Genomic DNA, 19,276 nt, shown 5'->3' with positions numbered 1-19,276 from the left:
CAGGGTGGTCATCAGGGTGGGCACGAGGGTGGACACCAGGGTGTACACGAGGTTAGATACCAGGGTGGACACCAGGGTGAACATCAGGGTGGACACGAGGTTGGATACCAGGGTGGACACCAGGGTGGACATCAGAGTGGACACGAGGTTGGACACCAGGGTGGACACCAGAGTGGACACCAGGGTGGAGACGAGGTTGGACACCAAGGTGGACACCAGAGTGGACACCAGGGTGGACACGGGGTTGGATACCAAGGCGGACACGAGGTTGGACACCGCGATGAGCATCAGGGTGGACACGAGGTTGGACGCTAGGGTGGACACGCACATGTCCATGAACATTGACACAGTGGTCCGCCCAATAGCATGAATCTTACCTGAACAGTGATGCATCGTCCACCTTGCATGAACGTAAACTCTTAACCTGACCACAACAACGACATTGATCATATCCCTGACCCTAACATCCTCACCTGACCCCCCTGCTGCGAACCCCCCACCCCCCCAGGATCCCCTGTGATGCACGTGACCGCGACCGACGCGGATGACCCCGACACGGACAACGGGGTCCTGTACTACCGCCTTGAGGTCGCGCCCAGCGATCCCGAGCCCGCGCTCAGCTTCGACATCGACCCCTACTCCGGCACCATTGTCACCGCCAGCGACCCCGCGCTCATCGACCACGAGGTGAGAGAGGGTCCCGGGAGGGGTCAGGGTAGACAAGGTGAGAGGGGCCGAGCGAGAGAGGGTCACGGGGAGGTCAGGGTAGACAGAGATGTACAGGGAAAAGGTGCAGCCCTGCAAGTGCTAACTAACCTCACCACTAACCTCACCACTAACCCTCACCACTAATATCACCACTAATCTAGCCAATTGCCCATGTGACACGGTTGTTTTTCACATGATTTCTATTTACTTTTGTGGTTAACTTCATTGATTTATTTTGGTCATTTTGGCGATGCTTGCAAATTAAACTCATCCTGGTCATTTGAGCTCTTACCTGGTTTCACAAACTCAACTTGAACTTGCCTTAATCTTGTACCGTTGGGGAGTATGCATTTATGTATGTGCACTCTGTTCTCCTATAACGCCGTGTGTGTTTTCATTACGCAAATTGGATATAACGCGGTTAATGTATTAAGGAACACATTTTTACAACGCAGATGCGAATTGAATATAACGCGATTGAGTGTGAACAGAACTATGCCGCGGGAGCAGTAATAAGCGGTCGTACGGCTGCCTCTGCGTAGCATCGCACAAGGCGTTGGGATGCTGCTGGATGTTTCTCGACGCTACCCACGCGCCTGAGGCTTTGTTCAGCCTGCGTACCCATCTCACGTGTTATAGCGGACTGTGCTTTGACCATACTTTATATATTGTTTCATTATAACGCGATTATTCCATAACGCGGTGTTCTTCAGGATCGCAACTACCGCGTTATAGGAGAACAGACTGTACATTGAATTTCTTTCGCACCGTACGTAGCCAACCGTGCCAATCGGGGGTGTGAAAATCGAGAGGCGAAGGTTGGTAGATCCCATGAGTGTTGTGAAACTTCCTTCCCATCCAGAGGCGTCGAGGAGCAGCCGCACCCTCGCTCGTAGGAGAGGCCGGTACGGCAAAGTGCGGACTAATCTCCATCTGTTTCCATCTGTACGGGGGGATGGATTGCGTTGCCCGCTCATGTGTGTGGGGTTTTCTCCCACTTGTATAAACTCCGACATTTGCTGAAAATATCTTATGGAAAATAACCCCGCCAAATGTAGCAGAACCCTCCTAAATAAGAGCCATTGGACTCAGTGTGGTGGCTTTCGCGGATAAAGGAGTCGTGACTATAGCGGTTATTATCATAAAGTTGGCCATGGCCGAGAAACGATCTCGGATCGCCATATTCGTAGCGCCGGGCGCTAACCACGGCACCACCGCTGAAGGTGACAGACCAGGGATCAGCAAACTGAATAATAAATAAAAAGAGCCATTTGTATTCGAATTGGGTAAAGAAAAAACAGCTCAATATATGTCAAGATCCGCAAGGCAATGTGAATACGAGACGGCGGTCCTCAATAAATAACGTGTCATGCGAAGCCGTTCCTCAAAGAGTCACCGCACGCGGCTCCTGAGCCGCGGGTTGCCGACCCCTGCCCCAGACTCACCTCCGGTTAGCACGGTTGGCTACGTACGGTGCGAAAGAAGTTCAACAAACACTCCACTCCGTCCCTCTCCACTGCCCCCCTCCCCCATCCACATCCACACCATGTTCCGGCCGCTGCAGGTGCTGAAGGAGCGCCATTTCGAGGTGGTGGTGCACGTGTCGGACATGGCCGAGACGGACGCCGGCCTCTCTAGCTCGGTGACGGCCACCATCATCCTGCAGGACGTCAACGACTTCCCCCCCACCTTCGAGAAGACCGAGGTACGGGGGGGGGTGGTGGTGGAGGGCCGGGGGGGTGGGGGAAGGCGGGGGTATGGACCCAGGACTCAGACTTTCTTATATCAGCCGGCAAAGGCTCCCACATTGAGCTGAGCCGTCCGTTACGAGGACGGCCACCTACAGACCCATAGAGTTACAGAGAGATGGTCCATAGAGTTACAGAGAGATGGTCCATAGAGTTACAGAGAGATGGTTCATAGAGTTACAGAGAGATGGTTCATAGAGTTACAGAGAGATGGTTCATAGAGTTACAGAGAGATGGTTCATAGAGTTACATAGAGATAATCCATAGAGATACATAGAGATGATCCATAGAGATACAGAGAGATGATCCATAGAGTTACAGAGAGATAATCCATAGAGTTACAGAGAGATTATCCATCGAGTTACATAGAGATAATCCATAGAGATACAGAGATATAATCCATAGAGTTACAGAGATGATCCATAGAGTTACAGAGAGATGATCCATAGAATTACAGAGAGATGGTCCACAGAGTTACATAGAGATAATCCATAGATATACAGAGAGATGATCCATAGAGTTACAGAGAGATGATCCATCGAGTTACATAGAGACCCATAGAGTTACAGAGAGATGGTCCATAGAGTTACAGAGAGATAGTCCATAGAGTTACAGAGAGATGGTCCATAGAGTTACATAGAGATAATCCATAAAGATACATAGAGATAATTCATAGAGATACAGAATGATGATCCATAGAGTTACAGAGAGATGATCCATAGAGTTACAGAGAGATGGTCCATAGAGTTACATAGAGATAATCCATAGAGATACATAGAGATAATCCATAGAGTTACAGAGAGATGACCCATAGAGTTACAGAGAGATGATCCATCGAGTTACATAGAGACCCATAGAGTTACAGAGAGATGGTCCATAGAGTTACAGAGAGATAGTCCATAGAGTTACAGAGAGATGGTCCATAGAGTTACATAGAGATAATCCATAGAGTTACAGAGAGATGATCCATCGAGTTACATAGAGACCCATAGAGTTACAGAGAGATGGTCCTTAGAGTTACATAGAGATAATCCATAGAGATACAGAGAGATGACCCATAGAGATACAGAGAGATGATTCATAGAGTTACAGAGAGATGGTCCATAGAGTTACAGAGAGAAGGTCCATAGAGTTACAGAGAGATGATCCATCGAGTTACATAGAGACCCATAGAGTTACAGAGAGATGGTCCACAGAGTTACAGAGAGATGGTCCATAGAGTTACATAGAGACCCATTGGGCACAGCCCAAGACCATCGGCAGTGGCGGCAGTCACGTGACCTTGCAGGATGGAGGCAGCGTGCCAACTGACAAGGACCAACATTGACAACTTCTTTACACGAATCCCATGGCAGGGGAGAAAAGGCAGAACCTAAAACTGTATCTGATCCAGTCCTGGGCCTCACGTAGGTCGACTTAACCTGAAATGAGTACTTGGTACGGTGTGTAGTAAACATCGCCATTGCGGAAACAAAGGCGGCCGGGCGTGGTGCTGGCCACCCACCCTCTCGTTCGCCGTTCCGGCTTTCATAGGTGCTCGCTAACAGCACTTGCCCCTGCAGTCTGTTAAGGCTATAGGGCGATAATTGTCCTTGTGTACGTGTGTGTGTGTCTGTGTCTGTATGTGTGTGTGTACGTGTGTGGGTGTGCGTCTGCCCTATATGACTTGATAACAACAGTCTGGACCACTGGACAGGTTCCGCAGGATTGGAAGGATGCCCTGGTGGTCCCCCTCTTTAAGAAGTCCCCCTCTTTAAGAAGGGGGACCGCACAGACTGTAACAACTACAGGGGCATCTCACTCCTAAGTGTGCCGGGAAAGGTCCTGGCAAGGATTATTCAACATCGCCTTGCCAGGCACGCTGAGGAGAGGCTTGCGGAGCCCCAATGCGGTTTCAGGAAAGGGTGGTCCTGCACAGATGCCATATTTTCTGTCCGTCTGCTACAGCAGAGGTGTAGGGAATTCCAGCAAGACCTACATCTCTGCTTTATTGACCTGGTCAAGGCCTATGATACCATCAGTAGGTCTGGGCTCTGGGTTTTTCTTCGTGCTTTTGGAGTACCTGACCCTCTGCTCACGATCATTAAGGACCTTCATGATGGTGAGCGGGCCCGGGTAAAACTACGTGGCCGGGAGTCCGAGCCATTCCCTGTACACCTTGGGGTGCCAAAGGGATGTCCTCTGGCTCCCACATTATTTAACATCTATTTCGACCACGTAGTTCGTGAAGCCTTCAATGGCTGTACCGGGGGAATCTCCATATGGTACAGATATAATGGGAGGCTGATCGATGCCCGGGTGCGGTCAAGGGATGGCTCCCTATTGCTCAACCACGTTATGTATGCCGATGATTTGGTAATAGCTGCTCATTCAGAGGAGGAGTTGGAGACGCTGCTGCTGAGACTGGAGCGTGCCACTAAGAGATGGGGGCCTTACCATCAGCCCCACCAAAACTAAGCACCTGCCTGGGTATTTTGTACCATCGGACACTCCACCCCCACAACTCCCAATCGGTGATGGGGCAGTTGTAGAGAGAGTGGAGAGTTTCCCATACCTGGGCAGTGTGCTTATGACTGGCTCCAGTTTAACAGCAGAGGTCTCACTCCGAATCAGTCGAGCGGCAATATCTTTTCATCGGTTGCGTAACGCTGTGTGGAAGCTACCTGGTCTGTTGCTCCGCACTAATCTTCAGGTCTTCTCGGCCACGGTCATTCCCTCCCTTCTCTAGGCTTGCGAAACGTGGACCCCCCTAATGGAACATCTTCGCCGGTTAGAAACATTTAGGCTGGCCTGCCTACGATCCATCCTGGGTTTAACCAGACTGGATTGTGTGAGGAGCTCACAAATCCTTGAAAGATCTGGGCAAGGTCCCATCGGTGAGCTCCTCCGGCGGGCAAGGCTGCGATGGCTGGGTCATGTAGCCCGCATGCCCAGCCACCGCATGCCGAAACAGCTTTCGTTCGGCTGGATCGAGGGGGCTAAACGGGCGCGGCACAGGCTAGAGAAGAGATGGAGTGATGTGGTACAGGAGGACGTGGAGCCGAGTGGACTTGCCGATGACTGGTACCAGCGGTGTCAAGATCGGCCTCTGTGGAGGAGGCTCGTGAAAGACGCTACTGGGCAGTTCGAGGCAGTCACCCTCCAACAACAACGGAGGGCGGAGGAGCGACAATCACAACAACGAGCGGAGCGCCGGGTGGCTAAAGCACAGCAGGTTGCCACACTAGGGGGCACAAGTGGTGCATCAGCCAGTCATCTCAGTCGACCCGTGGCACCTGGGTCTGCCCCGTGACCTCCTGCCAGCGGGCGTTCGACACTTCATGTGGCCTCAGGGTGCACATAGCCTGGCACAAGCGTCGTGGTGACGTCACCGCCACTTAGTGGCGAATGGCGGTTGTTGTTGTTGTCTGTATGTGTGTGTGCGTGTGTGTGTGTATGTGTCTGTATGTGTGTGTGTCTGTACGTGTGTGTGTCTGTATGTGTGTGTGCGGTCGTGTAGCGGTTAACGCTACGCTGTACTACGAACCTGGCGACCCGGGTTCGATTCCCGTCACGGCGAACACCCAGTGACGATTATCTGTACCGGTCCCGGGCCTCCCCTAGGTCGACTCAGCCTCAAATGAGTACCCGGTGCGGTGTGTAAACATCGTCACCGGGGAGACAAAGGCGGCCGGGTGTAATGTTGGCCACGCACCCCCTCGTGGGGCCTGTTAAGGCTATACGGGGGTCTTTTTGTGTGTACGTGTGTGTGTGTGTCTGTATGGGTGAATTCAATGCCCGAGTTGGTCATGATACTGGCACCTGGTCTGGAGTGATTGGAGGGCATGGGCCAGATCAGCTCAATAACAACGGTAGGAGGCTGCTAGATTTTTGTGCAGCCCATGGGCTTGTAATTACCAACACGCTGTTCCGGCATCGGCGCATCCACACAACATCATGGATGCATGCCGGGTCCAAGCAACAACATCTGCTGGACTACATAGTGACGGACCAGCGGATGCGAGCCCATGTCCATGACACCAGGACCTACCGTGGAGCTGATCTGCCCTCTGACCATCGACTAGTCATCTGTAAGATGCGCCTGCCATTTTTCCACTCCGGTGGTGGGTGTACACCCAGGACCCCATTCCAACCTAAAGTGGCCTGGTCTCAGTTATCTGATGAAAGTTGCAGTGAGAATTTCATCATCGCTTGCGGCTGGGATTGGCATCGTCCCCGACTCCTCCTGATGTCGAGGGTAAATGGGCGAAGTTTAGGACTGTGACTCATGCAGCTGCAATGGCTGCTTTGGGTACGCGGTCCAGACCTCCCCAGAGACCCTGGCTGACAGAGGAGGTGTTCAGGATGGTTGAGAAAAAGCGACAGGCCCACTGTCATCGGTTATAGAATCTCACGTTTGAGAATGAGGAGGCTTACCGCAGCCTTCGCTCGGAGGTTCGGAGAGCCATGAGGTGCTGCAAAGATAGGTGGTGGTCACGGGTTGCTGAGGAGATGGAGTCTGCCTCAGTGGCCCGTGATAACAAATCTCTATTTAACTCCATCAAAAAAGTAATCTGCAGCCACACACCTATTACCATCATTAGGGGAAAAAACGGTGACCCAATCTCCGACCCCCAGGAACAGGTTTGCAGATTTGCTGAGCATTTCTGTGAGGTCCTGGGGGAGGGAAAATCCCTCAGCCAGGAAAACATCGTGGCACAAAGTGAGGATGAGCCTGCTGATGCTGCAGTGCCTCAAATATTGGGAGAAGTCACCCCCTGTGAGTGGCTGGCTGAGGTGCCATCTGTTGAGGAAGTACTGAAGGCGATCCGGAGTCTGAGACCAGGAAAGGCAGCGGCAGAGATGATCTCCCAAGCGAAATGCTGAGAGAGGGCGGCGTTTGTGCACAGACTGCCCTATATGACATCATAACAACAGTCTGGACCACTGGACGGGTTCCGCAGGATTGGAAGGATGCCCTGGTGGTCCCCCTCTTTAAGAAGGGGGACCGCACAGACTGTAACAACTACAGGGGCATCTCACTCCTCAGTGTGCCGGGAAAGGTCCTGGCAAGGATTATTCAACATTGCCTTGCCAGGCACGCTGAGGAGAGGCTTGCGGAGCCCCAATGCGGTTTCAGGAAAGGGCGGTCCTGCACAGATGCCATATTTTCTGTCCATCTGCTACAGCAAAGGAGTAGGGAAGACCTAGATCTCTGCTTTATTGACCTGGTCAAGGCCTATGATACCATCAGTAGGCCTGGGCTCTGGGTTGTTCTTCGTGCTTTTGGAGTACCTGACCCTCTGCTCACGATCATTAAGGACCTTCATGATGGTGAGCGGGCCCGGGTAAAACTACGTGGCCGGGAGTCAGAGCCATTCCCTGTACACCTTGGGTGCGACAGGGATGTCCTCTGGCTCCCACATTATTTAACATCTATTTTGACCACGTAGTTCGTGAAGCCTTCAATAGCTGTACCGGGGGAATCTCCATATGGTACAGATATAATAGGAGGCTGATCGATGCCCGGGTGCGGTCAAGGGATGGCTCCCTATTGCTCAACTACGTAATGTATGCTGATGATTTGGTAATAGCTGCTCATTCAGAGGAGGAGTTGGAGACGCTGCTGCTGAGACTGGAGCGTGCCACTAAGAGGTGGGGCCTTACCATCAGCCCCACCAAAACTAAGCACCTGCCTGGGTATTTTGTACCATCGGACACTCCACCCCCACAACTCCCAATCGGTGATGGGGCAGTTGTGGAGAGAGTGGAGAGTTTCCCATACCTGGGCAGTGTGCTTATGACTGGCTCCAGTTTAACAGCAGAGGTCTCACTCCGAATCAGTCGAGCGGCAATATCTTTTCATCGGTTGCGTAACGATGTGTGGAACCTACCTGGTCTGTCGCTCCGCACTAAGCTTCAGGTCTTCTCGGCCACGGTCATTCCCTCCCTTCTCTACGCTTGCGAAACGTGGACCCCCCTAATGGAACATCTTCGCCGGTTAGAAACATTTAGGCTGGCCTGCCTACGATCCATCCTGGGTTTAACCAGACTGGATTGTGTGAGGAGCTCACAAATCCTTGAAAGATCTGGTCAAGGTCCAATCGGTGAGCTCCTCCGGCGGGGAAGGCTGCGATGGCTGGGTCATGTAGCCCGCATGCCCAGCCACCGCATGCCGAAACAGCTTTTGTTCGGCCGGATTGAGGGGGCTAAGCAGGCGCGGCACGGGCTAGAGAAGAGATGGAGTGATGTGGTACAGGAGAATGTGGAGCTGAGTGGACTTGCCGATGACTGGTACCAGCGGTGTCAAGATCGGCCTCTGTGGAGGAGGCTCGTGAAGGACGCTACTGGGCAGTTGGAGGCAGTCGCCCTCCAACAACAACGGAGGGTGGAGGAGCGACGCTCACATCAACGAGCGGAGCGCCGGGTCGCTAAAGCACAGCAGGTTGCCACAGTAGGGGGCACAGGTGGTGCATCAGCCAGTCATCAGGGTGCACATAGCTTGGCACAAGCGTCGTGGTGACGTCACCGCCACTTAGTGGCGAATGGCGGTTGTTGTTGTCTGTATGTGTGTACGTGTGTGTGTGTCTCTGTGTCGAAGAGGAAGTGGCGAGTAGAGGCAGGAGGATGAAAACGATGGCGTGGTGTGGTTGGGGCGGTTATTGACGTGGTGGTGGTGGCGGCAGCATCGCTAGCGGTCACGACACCGGCCGCTGTACGACATTGCGAACTTACTTGCTGTACCCGCTGTACGACATTGCGAACCTACTTGCTGTACCCGCTGTACGACATCGCGAACCTACTTGCTGTACCCGCTGTACGACATTGCGAACCTACTTGCTGTACCCGCTGTGCGACATTGCTAACCTACTTGCTGTACCCGCCCGCCGCAGGTCGAGCTGACGGTCACCGAGAACTTCCATGGCTCGCTGCTCAACCTGAGCGTGATGGACGGCGACGTGGAGGGGGGCCCCAACTGGAGGGCCGTCTACTCCATCGTGTCCGGGGACCCCGACGGGCGATTCAACGTCACCACGGACCCCGTCAGCAACAGCGCACACCTCACCGTCACCGAGGTGAGTGACCCGCACCCTCGACTCACCTCGACTCACCTTAGCTCACCTCGACTCACCTTAGCTCACCACCACTCACCTTAACTTACCTCGACTCACCTTAACTCACCTCCACTCACCTTTACTCACCCTCGACACACCTTAACTCACCTCCACTCACCCTCGACTCAAGGTGTCGACTCGGATTCGCTCACCTAGACTCACCTCGCCTCACCCTCGACTCACCCTCGACTCACCTTAACTCACCCTCGACTCACCCTCGACTCACCTCGACTCACCTCCACTCACCTCGACTCACCTTAACTCACTCTCGACTCACCTTAACTCACCCTCGACTCACCTTAACTCACCCTCGACTCACCCTCGACTCACCTTAACTCACTCTCGACTCACCTTAACTCACCCTCGACTCACCTCGACTCACCTTAACTCACCCTCGACTCACCTTAACTCACCCTCGACTCACCTTAACTCACTGTCGACTCACCTCGACTCACCTTAACTCACCCTCGACTCACCTTAACTCACCTTCGACTCATCTCGACTCACCTTAACTCACCTTGACGTACTCTAGACTTACTCGACTCACCCTCGACTCACCTCGACTCACCTCCACTCACGCTCGACTCAATCTCGACTCACCTCGACTCACCTCCACTCACCCTCGACTCACCCTCGACTCACCCTCGACTCACCTCGACTCACCTCGACTCACCTTAACTCACTCTCGACTCACCTTAACTCACCCTCGACTCACCTTAACTCACCCTCGACTTACCTCGACTCACCTTAACTCACTCTCGACTCACCTTAACTCACCCTCGACTCACCTTAACTCACCTTAACTCACTCTCGACTCACCTCGACTCACCTCGACTCACCTCGACTCACCTTAACTCACGCTCGACTCACCTTAACTCACCCTCGACTCACCTCGACTCACCTCGACTCACCTTAACTCACTCTCGACTCACCTCGACTCACCTCGACTCACTCTCGACTCACCTTAACTCACCCTCGACTCACCTTAACTCACTCTCGACTCACCTCGACTCACCTTAACTCACTCTCGACTCACCTCGACTCACCTCGACTCACCTCGACTCACTCTCGACTCACCTTAACTCACCCTCGACTCACCTTAACTCACCCTCGACTCACCTTAACTCACTCTCGACTCACCCTCGACTCACCTCGACTCACCTTAACTCACTCTCGACTCACCTTAACTCACTCTCGACTCACCCTACGACTCACCTCGACTCACCTTAACTCACCTCGACTCACCTTAACTCACTCTCGACTCACCCTCGACTCACCCTCGACTCACCCTCGACTCACCTTAACTCACCTTAACTCACTCTCGACTCACCCTCGACTCACCCTCGACTCACCCTCGACTCACCTTAACTCACCCTCGACTCACCCTCGACTCACCCTCGACTCACCTTAATTCACTCTCGACTCACCCTCGACTCACCCTCGACTCACTTCGACTCACCTTAACTCACTCTCGACTCACCCTCGACTCACTTCGACTCACCTTAACTCACCCTCGACTCACCTCGACTCACCTTAACTCACCCTCGACTCACCCTCGACTCACCCTCGACTCACCTTAATTCACTCTCGACTCACCCTCGACTCACCCTCGACTCACTTCGACTCACCTTAACTCACTCTCGACTCACCCTCGACTCACTTCGACTCACCTTAACTCACCCTCGACTCACCTCGACCCACCCTCGACTCACCTTAACTCACTCTCGACTCACCCTCGACTCACCCTCGACTCACCCTCGACTCACCTTAACTCACTCTCGACTCACCCTCGACTCACCCTCGACTCACCTTAACTCACCCTCGACTCACCCTCGATTCACCCTCGACTCACCCTCGACTCACTGGTGTTGGTGGTGGCCGTGAGCGGGAATGGAACTCGCGTCGCCGAGTTCGTAGTGCAGCAGCGATAGCCACGACACTCCCCCACCCCACCCCACACCCCCTGCCTCACCCCGCGACAGCCTCTGGACTTCGAGCAGGCCGACTCGTACACGCTGGTGCTGCGCGTGGACAACGAGGAGCCCGTGGTGCCCGAGGCCCTGGCGGCCGCCACGGCCTCCGAGGTCACGGTCACGGTCCGCCTCGTGGACCAGAACGAGGCGCCGGCGTTCAGCGCGCTGGCCGCTCGCCTCGAGTGGCCTGAGAACGTCGCTGAGGGCACGCTGCTGCTCGACCTCCACGCCACCGACCCCGACATTCGACAGCCGCAGAGGGTCAGGTGAGGGCAGCCGCGGGCCCCGGTCCCTCGCCCTGCTGGGTTCTAGCCGGGTGGTTGGTTCTAGCCAGGTGATTGGGTCTAGGCGGGTGGTTGGTTCTAGCGAAGTGATTGGTTCTAGCCAGGAGGTTGGTTCTAGACAGGTGGTTGGTTCTAGCCGGGTGGTTGGTTCTAGCCGGGTGGTTGGTTCTAGCCAGGTGATTGGTTTTACCCAGGTGGTTGGTTCTAGCCAGGTGGTTGGTTCTAGTCGGGTGGTTGGTTCTAGCCAGGTGGTTGGTTCTAGACGGGTGGTTGGTTCTAGCCAGGTGATTGGTTCTACCCAGGTGGTTGGTTCTAGCCAGGTTGTTGGTTCTAGACAGGTGGTTGGTTCTAGCCAGGTGGTTGGTTCTCGTCAGGTGGTTGGTTCTAGCCGGGGGGTTGGTTCTAGCCAGGTGGATGGTTCTAGCCAGGTGATTGGTTTTAGCCAGGTGGTTGGTTCTAGCCAGGTGGTTGGTTCTAGCCGGGTGGTTGGTTCTAGCCAGGTGGTTGGTTCTAGACGGGTGGTTGGATCTAGCCAGGTGGTTGGTTCTGGCCGGGTGGTGGGCTCTAGCCAGGTGGTTGGTTCTAGCCGGGTGGTTGATTCTAGCCAGGTGGTTGGTTCTTGCCGGGTGATTGGTTCTAGCCAAGTGGTTGGTTCTTCCCAGGTGATTGGTTCTAGCCAGGTGGTTGGTTCTTGCCGGGTAGTTGGTTCCAGCCAGGTGATTGGTTCTAGCCGAGTGGTGGGTTATAGCCAGTTGGTTGGATCTAGCCAGGTGGTTGGTTTTAGGTAGGTGGTTGGTTTTAGCCAGGTGGTTGGTTCTAGCCAGGGGATTGGTTCTTGCCAGGTGGTTGGTTCTAGCCAGGTGGTTGGTTCTAGCCGGATGGTTGGTTCTAGCCAGGTGGTTGGTTCTAGCCAGGTGGTTGGTTCTTGCCAGGTGGTTGGTTCTAGCCGGGTGGTTGGTTCTAGCCGGGTGGTTGGTGCTATCCGGTTGATTGGTTCTATCCAGGTGGTTCGTTCCAGCCAGGTGGTTGGTTCTATCCAGGTGGTTGGTTCTAGCCAGGTGGTTGGTTGTAGCCGGGTGGTTGGTTCTATCCACGTGGTTGGTTCTTGCCGGGTGATTGGTTCTATCCGGGTGTTTGGTTCTAGCCGGGTGGTTGGTTCTTGCCGGGTGAGTGGTTCTAGCCAGGTGGTTGGTTCTTGCCGGGTAGTTGGTTCCAGCCAGGTGATTGGTTCTAGCCGAGTGGTGGGTTATAGCCAGTTGGTTGGATCTAGCCAGGTGGTTGGTTTTAGCTAGGTGGTTGGTTCTAGCCGGGTGGTTGGTTCTAGCCAGGTGTTTGGTTCTAGCCAGATGATTCGTTCTAGCTGAGTGGTTGGTTATAACCAGGTGGTTGGTTCTAGCCGGGTGGTTGGTTCTAGCCAGGTGTTTGGATCTAGCAAGGTGGTTCGTTCTAGCCGGGTGGTTGGTTCTAGCCAGGTTGTTGGTTCTAGCCGGGTGGTTAGTTCTAGCCGGGTTGTGGGTTCTAGCCAGGTGTTTGTTTCTAGCCAGGGGATTGGTTCTAGCTGGGTGGTTGGTTCTAGCCAGGTGGTTGGTTCTAGCCAGGTGGTTGGTTCTTGCCAGGTGTTTGGTTCTAGCCAGGTGGTTGGTTCTAGCTGGGTGGTTGGTTCTTGCCAGGTGGTTGGTTCTCGCCAGGTGGTTGGTTCTAGCCGGGTGGTTGGTTCTAGCCAGGTGGTTGGTTCTAGTCAGGTGGTTGGTTCTAGCCACCTGGTTGGTTCTTGCCAGGTGGTTGGTTCTCGCCAGGTGGTTGGTTCTAGCCGGGTGGTTGGTTCTAGCCAGGTGGTTGGTTCTAGCCAGGTGGTTGGATCTAGCCACCTGGTTGTTTCTAGCCAGGTGGTTGGTTATTGCCGGGTAGTTGGTTCCAGCCAGGTGATTGGTTCTAGCCGAGGGGTGGGTTATAGCCAGTCTGGTTGGTTCTAGCCAGGTGGTTGGTTTTAGGCAGGTGGTTGGTTTTAGGTAGGTGGTTGGTTTTAGATAGGTGGTTGGTTCTAGCCGGGTGATTGGCTCTTGCCAGGTGATTGGTTCTAGCCGGGTGGTTAGTTCTAGCCGGGTGGTTGGTTCTATCTAGGTGGTTGGTTGTAGCCCGGTGGTTGGTTCTAGCCGGGTGATTGGTTCTAGCCAGGTGGTTCGTTCGATCCGGGTGGTTGGTTCTAGCCGGGTGGTTGGATCTAGCCAGCTGGTTGGTTCTAGCTGGGTGATTGGTTCTAGCCAGGTGGTTGGTTCTTTCCATGTGGTTGGTTCTAGCCGGGGTGGTTGGTTCTAGCCGGGTAGTTGGTTCCAGACAGGTGATTGGTTATAGCCGAGTGGTTGGTTTTAGACAGGTGATTGGTTCTCGCCGGCAGGTTGGTTTTAGCCATTTGGTTGGTTTTAGCTAGGTGGTTGGTTCTAGCCATGTGATTGGTTCTAGCCGGGTGGTTGGTTCTAGCCGGGTGGTGGGTTCAAGCTAGGTGGTTGGTTCTAGCCAGGTGGTTGGTTCAACCCAGGTGGTTGGTTCTAGCCGGGTGGTGGGTTCTAGCCAGGTGTTTGTTTCTAGCCAGGGGATTGGTTCTAGCCAGGTGGTTGGTTCTAGCCAGGTGGTTGGTTCTATCCAGGTGGTCGGTTCTAGCCGGGTGGTTGGTTCTATCCGGATGGTTGGTTCTTGCCGGGTGATTGGTTCTAGCCGGGTGTTTGGTTCTCGCCGGGTGGTTGGTTCTAGCCGGGTGGTTGGATCTAGCCTTGTGGTAGGTTCTAGCCGGGTGGTTGGTTCTATCCTGGTGGTTGGTTATAGCCAGGTGGTTGGTTCTAGCCAGGTAGTTGGTTCTAGCTGGGTGGTGGGTTCTAGCCAGGTGTTTGGTTCTAGCCAGGTGGTGGTTCTTGCCAGGTGATTGGTTCTAGCCGGGTGGTTGGTTCTAGCTAGGTGGTTGGTTCTAGCCGGGTGGTTTGGTTCTATCCAGGTGGTTGGTTCTTGCCGGGTGATTGGTTCTAGCCGGGTGTTTGGTTCTAGACAGGTGGTTGGTTCTTGCCGGGTGATTGGTTCTAGCCAAGTGGTTGGTTCTTCCCAGGTGATTGGTTCTAGCCAGGTGGTTGGTTCTTTCCGGGTAGTTGGTTCCAGCCAGGTGATTGGTTCTAGCTGAGTGGTGGGTTATAGCCAGTTGTTTGGATCTAGCCAGGTGGTTGGTTTTAGGTAGGTGGTTGGTTTTAGCCAGGTGGTTGGTTCTAGCCAGGGGATTGGTTCTTGCCAGGTGGTTGGTTCTAGCCAGGTGGTTGGTTCTAGCCGGATGGTTGGTTCTATCCAGGTGGTTGGTTCTTGCCAGGTGGTTGGTTCTAGCCGGGTGGTTGGTTCTAGCCGGGTGGTTGGTGCAATCCGGTTGATTGGTTCTATCCAGGTGGTTGGTTCCAGCCAGGTGGTTGGTTCTATCCAGCTGGTTGGTTCTAGCCAGGTGGTTGGTTGTAGCCGGGTGGTTGGTTCTATCCACGTGGTTGGTTCTTGCCGGGTGATTGGTTCTAGCCGGGTGTTTGGTTCTAGCCGGGTGGTTGGTTCTTGCCGGGTGAGTGGTTCTAGCCAGGTGGTTGGTTCATGCCGGGTAGTTGGTTCCAGGCAGGTGATTGGTTCTAGCCGAGTGGTGGGTTATAGCCAGTTGGTTGGATCTAGCCAGGTGGTTGGTTCTAGCCAGGTGGTTGGTTCTAGCCGGATGGTTGGTTCTAGCCAGGTGGTTGGTTCTAGCCAGGTGGTTGGTTCTAGCCAGGTGGTTGGTTCTAGCCGGGTGGTTGGTTCTAGCCAGGTGGTTGGTTCTAGCTGGGTGGTTGGTTCTTGCCAGGTGGTTGGTTCTCGCCAGGTGGTTGGTTCTTGCCGGGTGGTTGGTTCTAGCCAGGTGGTTGGTTCTAGTCAGGTGGTTGGTTCTAGCCACCTGGTTGGTTCTTGCCAGGTGGTTGGTTCTCGCCAGGTGGTTGGTTCTAGCCGGGTGGTTGGTTCTAGCCAGGTGGTTGGTTCTAGCCAGGTGGTTGGTTCTAGCCACCTGGTTGTTTCTAGCCAGGTGGTTGGTTATTGCCGGGTAGTTGGTTCCAGCCAGGTGATTGGTTCTAGCCGAGGGGTGGGTTATAGCCAGTCTGGTTGGTTCTAGCCAGGTGGTTGGTTTTAGGCAGGTGGTTGGTTTTAGGTAGGTGGTTGGTTTTAGCTAGGTGGTTGGTTCTAGCCGGGTGGTTAGTTCTAGCCGGGTGGTTGGTTCTATCTAGGTGGTTGGTTGTAGCCCGGTGGTTGGTTCTAGCCGGGTGATTGGTTCTATCCAGGTGGTTCGTTCGATCCGGGTGGTTGGTTCTAGCCGGGTGGTTGGATCTAGCCAGCTGGTTGGTTCTAGCTGGGTGATTGGTTCTAGCCAGGTGGTTGGTTCTTTCCATGTGGTTGGTTCTAGCCGGGGTGGTTGGTTCTAGCCGGGTAGTTGGTTCCAGACAGGTGATTGGTTATAGCCGAGTGGTTTTTTTTAGACAGGTGATTGGTTCTCGCCGGGAGGTTGGTTTTAGCCATTTGGTTGGTTTTAGCTAGGTGGTTGGTTCTAGCCATGTGATTGGTTCTAGCCGGGTGGTTGGTTCTAGCCGGGTGGTGGGTTCAAGCTAGGTGGTTGGTTCTAGCCAGGTGGTTGGTTCAACCCAGGTGGTTGGTTCTAGCCGGGTGGTGGGTTCTAGCCAGGTGTTTGTTTCTAGCCAGGGGATTGGTTCTAGCCAGGTGGTTGGTTCTAGCCAGGTGGTTGGTTCTATCCAGGTGGTCGGTTCTAGCCGGGTGGTTGGTTCTATCCGGATGGTTGGTTCTTGCCGGGTGATTGGTTCTAGCCGGGTGTTTGGTTCTCGCCGGGTGGTTGGTTCTAGCCGGGTGGTTGGATCTAGCCTCGTGGTAGGTTCTAGCCGGGTGGTTGGTTCTATCCTGGTGGTTGGTTATAGCCAGGTGGTTGGTTCTAGCCAGGTAGTTGGTTCTAGCTGGGTGGTGGGTTCTAGCCAGGTGTTTGGTTCTAGCCAGGTGGTGGTTCTTGCCAGGTGTTTGGTTCTAGCCAGGTGATTGGTTCTAGCCGGGTGGTTGGTTCTAGCTAGGTGGTTGGTTCTAGCCGGGTGGTTTGGTTCTATCCAGGTGGTTGGTTCTTGCCGGGTGATTGGTTCTAGCCGGGTGTTTGGTTCTAGACAGGTGGTTGGTTCTTGCCGGGTGATTGGTTCTAGCCAAGTGGTTGGTTCTTCCCAGGTGATTGGTTCTAGCCAGGTGGTTGGTTTTTTCCGGGTAGTTGGTTCCAGCCAGGTGATTGGTTCTAGCCGAGTGGTGGGTTATAGCCAGTTGTTTGGATCTAGCCAGGTGGTTGGTTTTAGGTAGGTGGTTGGTTTAAGCCAGGTGGTTGGTTCTAGCCAGGGGATTGGTTCTTGCCAGGTGGTTGGTTCTAGCCAGGTGGTTGGTTCTAGCCGGATGGTTGGTTCTATCCAGGTGGTTGGTTCTTGCCAGGTGGTTGGTTCTAGCCGGGTGGTTGGTTCTAGCCGGGTGGTTGGTGCTATCCGGTTGATTGGTTTTATCCAGGTGGTTGGTTCCAGCCAGGTGGTTGGTTCTATCCAGCTGGTTGGTTCTAGCCAGGTGGTTGGTTGTAGCCGGGTGGTTGGTTCTATCCACGTGGTTGGTTCTTGCCGGGTGATTGGTTCTAGCCGGGTGTTTGGTTCTAGCCGGGTGGTTGGTTCTTGCCGGGTGAGTGGTTCTAGCCAGGTGGTTGGTTCATGCCGGGTAGTTGGTTCCAGGCAGGTGATTGGTTCTAGCCGAGTGGTGGGTTATAGCCAGTTGGTTGGATCTAGCCAGGTGGTTGGTTCTAGCCAGGTGGTTGGTTCTAGCCGGATGGTTGGTTCTAGCCAGGTGGTTGGTTCTAGCCAGGTGGTTGGTTCTAGCCAGGTGGTTGGTTCTAGCCGGGTGGTTGGTTCTAGCCAGGTGGTTGGTTCTAGACGGGTGGTTGGTTCTAGCCAGGTGATTGGTTCTACCCAGGTGGTTGGTTCTAGCCAGGTTGTTGGTTCTACCCAGGTGATTGGTTCTAGCCGGGTGGTTGGTTATCGTCAGGTGGTTGGTTCTAGCCGGGTGGTTGGTTCTAGCCAGGTGGTTGGTTTTAGCCAGGTGATTGGTTCTAGCCAGGTGGTTGGATTTAGCTGGGTGGTTTGTTTCTAGCCGGGTGGTTGGTTCTAGCCGGGTGGTTGGTTCTTGCCAGATGTTTGGTTCTAGCCAGGTGATTGGTTCTAGCCGGGTGGTTGGTTCTAGCCAGGTGGTTGGTTCTAGCCGGGTGGTTGGTTCTAGCCAGGAAGTTGGTTCTAGCCAGGAGGTTTGGTTCTGGCCAGGTGGTTGGTTCCAGCCAGGTGGTTCGTTCTATCCAGGTGGTTGGTTCTAGCTGGGTGGTTGGTTCTAGCCGGATAGTTGGTTCTTGCCGGGTCATTGGTTCTAGCCAGGTGTTTGGTTCTAGCTGGGTGGTGGGTTCTAGCCAGGTGTTTGGTTCTAGCCAGGTGGTGGTTCTTGCCAGGTGTTTGGTTCTAGCCAGGTGATTGGTTCTGGCCAGGTGGTTGGTTCCAGCCAGGTGGTTCGTTCTATCCAGGTGGTTGGTTCTAGCTGGGTGGTTGGTTCTAGCCGGATAGTTGGTTCTTGCCGGGTCATTGGTTCTAGCCAGGTGTTTGGTTCTAGCTGGGTGGTGGGTTCTAGCCAGGTGTTTGGTTCTAGCCAGGTGGTGGTTCTTGCCAGGTGTTTGGTTCTAGCCGGGTGTTTGGTTCTAGCCGGGTGGTTGGTTCTTGCCGGGTGAGTGGTTCTAGCCAGGTGGTTGGTTCATGCCGGGTAGTTGGTTCCAGGCAGGTGATTGGTTCTAGCCGAGTGGTGGGTTATAGCCAGTTGGTTGGATCTAGCCAGGTGGTTGGTTCTAGCCAGGTGGTTGGTTCTAGCCGGATGGTTGGTTCTAGCCAGGTGGTTGGTTCTAGCCAGGTGGTTGGTTCTAGCCAGGTGGTTGGTTCTAGCCGGGTGGTTGGTTCTAGCCAGGTGGTTGGTTCTAGACGGGTGGTTGGTTCTAGCCAGGTGATTGGTTCTACCCAGGTGGTTGGTTCTAGCCAGGTTGTTGGTTCTACCCAGGTGATTGGTTCTAGCCGGGTGGTTGGTTATCGTCAGGTGGTTGGTTCTAGCCGGGTGGTTGGTTCTAGCCAGGTGGTTGGTTTTAGCCAGGTGATTGGTTCTAGCCAGGTGGTTGGATTTAGCTGGGTGGTTTGTTTCTAGCCGGGTGGTTGGTTCTAGCCGGGTGGTTGGTTCTTGCCAGATGTTTGGTTCTAGCCAGGTGATTGGTTCTAGCCGGGTGGTTGGTTCTAGCCAGGTGGTTGGTTCTAGCCGGGTGGTTGGTTCTAGCCAGGAAGTTGGTTCTAGCCAGGAGGTTTGGTTCTGGCCAGGTGGTTGGTTCCAGC

The 19,276-nt window shown here is 54.1% G+C and overlaps 1 protein-coding gene across 1 annotated transcript in view; it reads left to right on the top strand.

Moving 5' to 3' along the window:
• The window catches only part of LOC116945788 (cadherin-13-like), an 81,834-nt gene that overhangs the window by 16,526 nt on the left and 46,032 nt on the right, over window positions 1-19,276 (top strand). The window contains exons 5-8 of the mRNA XM_076069727.1: window positions 509-687; window positions 2,273-2,413; window positions 9,329-9,511; window positions 11,533-11,789. Coding sequence (XP_075925842.1) covers window positions 509-687; window positions 2,273-2,413; window positions 9,329-9,511; window positions 11,533-11,789 — 760 coding nt within the window. The remainder of the gene's footprint in view (window positions 1-508; window positions 688-2,272; window positions 2,414-9,328; window positions 9,512-11,532; window positions 11,790-19,276) is intronic.

Source organism: Petromyzon marinus, chromosome 25 (genome assembly GCF_048934315.1).
Source record: "Petromyzon marinus isolate PM22_M1 ecotype Great Lakes invasive population chromosome 25, UKy_Petmar_22M1.pri1.0, whole genome shotgun sequence".
Classification (NCBI taxonomy): Eukaryota; Metazoa; Chordata; class Hyperoartia; order Petromyzontiformes; family Petromyzontidae; genus Petromyzon; species Petromyzon marinus.
Note: the sequence above shows the minus strand (reverse complement) of the source record. Positions and strands in the feature narration are given on the sequence as shown.